The 7,351-nt window shown below is 42.1% G+C and overlaps 1 protein-coding gene across 1 annotated transcript in view; it reads left to right on the top strand.

The window, feature by feature from the left end:
- Positions 1 to 929: 929 nt before the first annotated feature.
- LOC106877691 (protein unc-93 homolog A) overlaps positions 930 to 7,351 on the top strand; it is a 34,890-nt gene continuing 28,468 nt past the window's right edge. The window contains exon 1 of the mRNA XM_014926638.2: positions 930 to 3,132. Coding sequence (XP_014782124.1) covers positions 1,711 to 3,132 — 1,422 coding nt within the window. The 5' untranslated portion in view covers positions 930 to 1,710. The remainder of the gene's footprint in view (positions 3,133 to 7,351) is intronic.

Raw genomic sequence — 7,351 nt, 5'->3', positions numbered from 1 at the left:
GTGTGTGTGTGACTAGATGTAATGGATGGCGATTGAGTGTGTGACGGAATGAGAGAATAATGAAAACGAGCAGCGATAAGTGAATAAGAGATTTTGAGTGAGTGAGAGCGATAGATTAAGAGATATTGAGAGAGTGAGAGAGAGAGAGATAGACTAAGGGATATTGAGAGAGTGAGAGAGAGAGAGAGAGAGAGTGAGATAGATTTATAGACATTAAGCGAGTGAGGGAGAGAGAGAGAGAGAGAAATAGAAAGATTAAAACATATTGAGTGAGGGGGATAGATTACGAAATATTGAAGGCCTGAGTAAGAACGATAGATTAAGAGGTATAAAGAGAGTGAATGAGAGCGAAGAACTGAAATATATCGAAGGAGTTATGCAATAAGAAATGGTGACGGCATAACAGGGCGATTGAGGGAGTGAATGAGAGAGATAGAATAAGAATGAAATGAGGGCGAGATAGATAGGGAGGTTTAGAGAGAAAAGGGACGAGGGAACAGTTATAATTGTGAGTATATGGGAGGGATAAGAATGGGGGAAAGAGAGAGAGAAGGTGAGAGAAAAATCTAAGTTAATGAATGAATGAATAAGAATAATAAGGAAAGGAGACAGATTAGAGACGTGAGAAGCGGGAAGAGAGAAAGAGACGGAAAGGGAGAAGGGAAGAGACGTAGGAGAGACAGAGAGGGAGAGGAAAAAGGAGTAAATGAATGAATAAGAATAAGAAGGAAAGAAAAAAGAAGACAGAATGCAGACGAGAGGAGCGGGAAGAGAAAGAAAGGGAGAGAGAGAGAGGGACAGAGAAGGAGATAGAGAAAGGCAAAGTGGAATAGGCAGCGAGGTAGTAGTAAGAGGTAAACGTTAAACGATAGTGTGAGATATAGATAAAGTGTGAGAGAGGGATAAAGAAGGGGAGGTTAATTGATGCGATTCTCTCTCTCTCTCTCCATGTAGTAAACAGAAAGAGTCGCAGTGCAGGCTGCTGTAAACAGACATTTAAATGGAGAGATGAGAGATTGGTGAGAAATACTCGCCATAGTATTTCTTCTCTCATCTGTGCTGCTATCAACTGACCATCGTCCGTCACCTCCTGCGAAAATACAACCCCAGTGTGTTCTCTTTCAAAGGACAGGAGATATATCAGCGATATATGTATTGTATGTATTTATATACGTGTGTGTTTATGTAGGGTACGGTGTATATATATGTGTGTGTATATATGTATGTATATATATATAAGGGTACACTTGTTGTTCATCGTCGCATGTTTATCTGTTGAACAAAAACATTGATTGGAAAGGTCTATATACACACGTATATAGAAAGAAAAGAAAACATTAACGAAAACGAAATTCTTCGCACCAAAGACTAAACATTAACAACAACAATAATAATAATTGTTACGATTATTGTTATTATTATTATTGTTATTATTAATTATTGTCAATCGAATTTGGAATATTTGGCTTCTTTTAATTGACGTTTGATTTCTTTAATTAAGAAACGAAAGTGGATTTATTAAGAATCGCGAAAAGAAAAAGGAAAAATGTTTATCTGAATATGAAAGATGTTGACGATGTGTAGAAGAATGACTCGGATTGGATAAACAAGGAAGATTTTTTTGTAAAATAATTGTAGATAACACGTTCGGTGGAGATATTTTTCATTGAGATATATCATTGTCTTGAAATAATAACCCCCTAAAAATCTATGGCTTCAGACGAGAAGAAACTGTTGTCCGGTGCAAGTTATAAACCGGTTGTGAATGACTGCGACAAGTTGTTGGTGGCAAGCAATGGATGCGACGGTTGTATTTCAAACAATCGATGTAATAACATGACGAAAGCGGCCACTCATTGGTCGTCAGAACAATACGGTTCGAGGAGATGTGCTGGCAATTCATCTTATATGGTACCCACTTACCATTCGTTACCCATGGATATCATAAAACGCACTGAATACCCGCAGTCCTCCAGCCCCTGTCGGGGTAACGGTTTAACCGGGCACCACCACCACCATCATTATCACCACCATCACCACCACCATCTCACCACCAACAGCAACATCAACAACCTCAATAATACTCGTAGCCACTCCAATAATAAACAACACAGCGGTTGCCACCCGCAGAAGGTTCACACCGTACCCCAATACGGGTCGCCGCCGCCGTCGCTCAAGGACCGTAAAAGCTTCAAAAATGTGTTTGTGATCGGTTTTGCTTTTATGTTCGTCTACACAGCCTTCATGTCCCTTCAGAGTCTTCAAAGTTCTTTAAACACCGACGGAGGGGTCGGTGTTGTGTCACTTAGTTGTATGTACGCTTCTACCGTCCTCTCCTGTTTGCTTGCCCCATGGATTATCAGTAAACTAAAATGCAAGTGGACCATGGTGTCTGCTTTTATTCTCTTTTCTGCTTACTTCGCTGCTAATTTTTACCCTAAACATTTCATGTTAATTCCAGCAGGCATGATTCTCGGTCTGTTGACCGGACCGTTGTGGAGTGCCCAGGCTACCTTAGTCACAACGATGGGCATTATGCATGCACAAAGAATACACAATTACGACACAAATGCCGTCGTTAATAAATTCATGGGCATTTTTTATGCTTTCTACCAGAGTAGCCAAATTTGGGGTAACATAATCACAGCAACAGTTCTGTTTAACAACGACACCGTACAAGCTTATAACCCGGTTGTAGAGGTGTGGCGCAAAGCTGCTACCGCCCTCAACGAATCAACGGCTATCTCGGCCTACATTTATTCGCGCCCTTCCTCGCTATCGTATTCCTCACAGTTCACCTGGAAGAAATGCGGTGCTAAATTCTGCGACCTGCCGTTTGCCGACCCAGGTGCCGAATACCATGACTATAACCCCATCGTGGCCGGAATATCGGACGATTCTCGACACATGCTTCTTGGAGTTTACCTGATTTGCGGCATCATGGGTGCCATCATAATCGTGGCCCTCCTGGACAAAGAGGGCCAAAAAGAAGAGTCCTATGGCAACCTTTCGTCTCGTGAACTCTGCTTGGCCACCGTGCGAATGCTGTGCGACCCCAAATGCCAGTTGCTAATGCCGCTCGTCTTATTCCTCGGTTTGCAACAAGGATTTCTTTTCGGAGATTTTACTAAGGTAAACTTCACTTCGTTTCTTTGTTCTTCCTCTCACTACTACTTCGCCTCTTTTTCACTGTCATTCATTCACGAATCATTCATTCATTCATACATCCAGCCAGTCTGTCCGTCCGACTGTCTGCCAGCCCGCCCGTATGCCAACCTGACTGACATTCATTCAGTTGTTTGTATTAAAGCTCTTCTTCTCTCGTTTCTTCTCCTCCTTCTTCTTCTTCTTCTTCTACCGAAACCGTCGTCAAAGTTAATCGCTGTGATTTCGTTTGTGAGTATATGTGTATGTATGTGTATACGCGCGCGCGCGTGTTAAATATGTAAACACAATACAAACATACGTCATGATACTATATTTAAAGTTACAGCATTTCCAATTACATATGTGTGTGTATACAGATATGCTTGTGCATGTGTGTGTGTGTGTTTTCTGTTTCTTGATTTGATGACCTCGCCAGATTTTAGACGTGGGTCTCTTCAAAGCATATATTTATTTATGCGTCCCCTGTTGTCAAGTGTGCATGGTGTAGATTTCCCAGGTAAAGGGACTTGACAGATAAAGGGGTTCGACAGCTGATTTCCCTTTTTAAATGTTCCCTTTTATACCAGACCACGTTCCATATGCAGGGTCTCGCTTTCATTACCTACTACTAGCTACGGGTCTCCCCAGGTGACTGCGTACTCACTATACGTTACCTGTGGGTTTTCCAGATAACTAGGTACCTACTACATGTTAACTGTAGCTATTATAAGATGACTGGGCGTCTACTACATGTTAACTGTACGTTTTCCCATTACCGGGTTCTACTGCATGTTTGCTGTGGGTCTCCAGATGGCGGGGTACATACGATATGTTTGCTGCGGATCTTCAGATGAAAATGGGTCCAACGACGTGCATCAACTGAGGGTTTTCTAGAAATTGGGTCTTCCAACTTGCTGTTAGCTGCGAATCTCTAGAATAGGGCTTCTCAATCATTTAAAAAAAACCTTTGGGCCCCTTTTGATTTCTGTTTTATGAACTCTGAGTGAGAACACTTAGTCTAGAACAGCGCCTTTTAAACTTTTATCATTCATGACCCTATTTTTCGTCACGAGATTTTTCGCGACCCCAGGTATTAAATATGAAATAAAACATACATATAAATACATAAATCATTTATTTTTTTACTGAACAGTAGAGATATATAAAAAAAGTAGTTATATTATTTGTCAGTAGAGGCACAATGGCCCAGTGGTTAGGGCAGCGGACTCGCGGTTTCGATTCCCAGACCGGGCGTTGTGAGTGTTTATTGAACGAAAACACCTAAAACTCCACGAGGCTCCGGCAGGGTGGAGGCGAACCCTGCTGTACTCTTTCACCACAACTTTCTCTCACTCTTTCTTCCTGTTTCTGTTGTGCCTGTATTTCAAAGGGCCGGCCTTGCCACACTCTGTGTCACGGTGAATCTCCCCGAGAACTACGTTAAGGGTACACGTGTCTGTGGAGTGCTCAGCCACTTGCACGTTAATTTCACGAGCAGGCTGTTCCGTTGATCGGATCAACTGGAACCCTCGTCGTCGTAAACTGAAATTCAAGTGTTTGAATTTAATTTTCGCGACCCCAGCATTTCGCTTGCGACCCCATTTGGGGTCGTGACCCATAGTTTCAGAAGCGCTGGTCTAGAACAATGCTCCGTAACCCTTTTTCGCTTACAGTACACTTATATTGTTTTCAAAACTCGGCGGCACACCTGAACTAAAATATAACTAAAAATATAGGAAAAAAAAAATTATATTCAGGTTACACTGCGGCACACTTAGTATCGTCTCGTGGCATACCAGTGTGCCGTGACATACCGGTTGCGGAGCACTGCTCATTGATGACTGGGTTTCTGGATGGTAATGGTTTTTCTTTCTACAACCTGTTGACAGCCGTAGTATCAACAAGTTGTAAAAGTGGGCGCTCCAAGGTGAGAATCGGTTTTACAACCTGTTGATAGCTGTTGATGTCTGGGTGAAAATCGGTTTCATAACTGGATTTCTGGATTTCTGGATTAAAACAGGTTACGCAACCTGTTAATAGCTGTTGCTTTCTAGAATGCTGGTGGTGGTGGGGCTCCTAGTTAATTGAGAATTTCTCTGTGAAAATGGGTCTTGTTTCCTGTTGTTAGCTGCCGGTCCCTAGATAAATAGGTGACGATAACCAACAGGATTCTGTAAAGGGTGGCGTCACTTTGTGAGTTGTTGATGAATATGAGACCGCTCCATATAACAGGTGAGTCCATTGACATATTACTGCTGGTTGGTCACTAAGATTAGGATCTTGGGATCTTGTTAAGGGGTGTTTTCTGTGTTATTTGTCGGAGAGCTGTTCGTTACTGCTGTTATTATTTAGCTGCAAGTCAGCTCTAATGGAGTAGACCTATAAAAAAAAAATACGTTCCGGCCACGACCACCACCATCGTTTTTCTTTTCTTTTTTCTTTTTTTTTTCATTTTGTTTGTTTCAGAACGTAGTGATCTGGATTATATTATCCAGAGAATCAGACGATTGGGGAATGTTTTTTGAGGGAGATCTGGCTGTTGTTTCTAGTAAATAGAACAAACAACGAGAGGCCCCCCCCCGCTCATTAGTTTTCCATCAGCTGGGATCCTTACAACTTTTGACAGCGTTCCCTGTTGTTAGGGGTGTGTGTACGTGTGTATATATCTATATATTATCCATATAAATGTATGTAATATGTATACGTGTACGTGTATATGATATGTATAGCCTAAACGGAATTTCGTCTGTCTTTATGTTTTGAGTTCAAACGCCGCTGGAGGTCGACCTTGCCTTTCGTCGTTTCCGGGTTGATTAAATAAGTACCAGTTGAACACTGGGGTCGACTGAACCCGGAACTGTATCGTTGGGAAGGGAGCTTCTTACCACACGGTCGTACACACACACACATACGCACACACACACACACATACTCGAATTACAGGTACAACTCATTTTTGCTAGGTGAGTGGACTGGAGTAATGTGAAAAAAAAAAATGTCTTGCTCAAGGACACGACGCGTCGCCGAGAATTGAACTCACGACCTTACGATCGCGAGTGGAATGCCCTAACCACTATGCCACGCGCCTTCAGTACACACACGGGTCTAGCATCGTGTATATAAACATGGTCTTATACCATACATGTTGTTAAATGCATGTATGTATATATTCCTCTCCCGCGCAGACGCAATCATGGCGGTGCAGTTTATGACGTCCGATTCATAATCACTAGGTCCTAGGGTCGATCCCAGCGCGTGTTGGTCCCTTTTTTTTTTTACAATTTTTCTTGAATTGTTGCAATTCCTGTGATTGAACTGGAGACGAAGGAAACTATAAGGAAGCCTGTCGGTTGGGTTGTATCTGTAATACAAAGTGTACAGTCTTGTCACACATGTCTCAACACTCATTCTGCCTCAGAATTAGAGGAAGGTTACACATGTCTTTGGAATACTCAACCACTTGTATCATCATCCTCATCATCATCTTCATCGTCGTCGTCGTCGTCGTTGTCATCATCTTCACCATCTTAATGTCATGTTACATATTAAGCATGTTACGTATATACACACTCGCTGCCATGTTATATAGCAATTCTATGTCAGTATAGACACCTGTCAGGTGTGTATTGTGTGTGTGTGTGTGTGTGTGTGTGTGTGTGTTACACCTGACTTCATGTTAAACATTGTTAATGCTTGTTTTCATATCGAGCTGCAATAAAAACAATATTACATTATACTAAAGGACTACTCAATACAGGCTGTGGAGTACATACTTATTGCACTTTTGCAAGATAGTGCGTTGACAGTGACTTCGAAGCTGAATATGTGTGTGTGAGTGTGTGTATATATATATGTATGTGTAGCTAATATAACTTAATAGTTAGGGTGTTGTACTAATGATTGCTAGATCTCAGGTTCAATTCTCGGACCAGGCAGTGTGTTGTGTTCTTGAGCAAAACACTTCATTTTGCATTCTTCAGTGCTGTGGTTCTCAACCATTTTCTTCCGATGGACTCCTTTAACATATACCTGCTAACACGGAACCCTAATACGAATCCCTAGCTCTAGCCTCGGCTGTGAACCTGGAACCTACCGGATGACCAATTATGGCACTTACGCAGCATACAACGCCAGCACCACCACCACCACCACCACCACCACCACCACCAACAACAACAACAACAACAACAACAACACTACCATC

The sequence above is a fragment of the Octopus bimaculoides genome, chromosome 26 (genome assembly GCF_001194135.2).
Source record: "Octopus bimaculoides isolate UCB-OBI-ISO-001 chromosome 26, ASM119413v2, whole genome shotgun sequence".
Classification (NCBI taxonomy): domain Eukaryota; kingdom Metazoa; phylum Mollusca; class Cephalopoda; order Octopoda; family Octopodidae; genus Octopus; species Octopus bimaculoides.
This window is presented reverse-complemented; position numbering and strand designations above follow the sequence as displayed.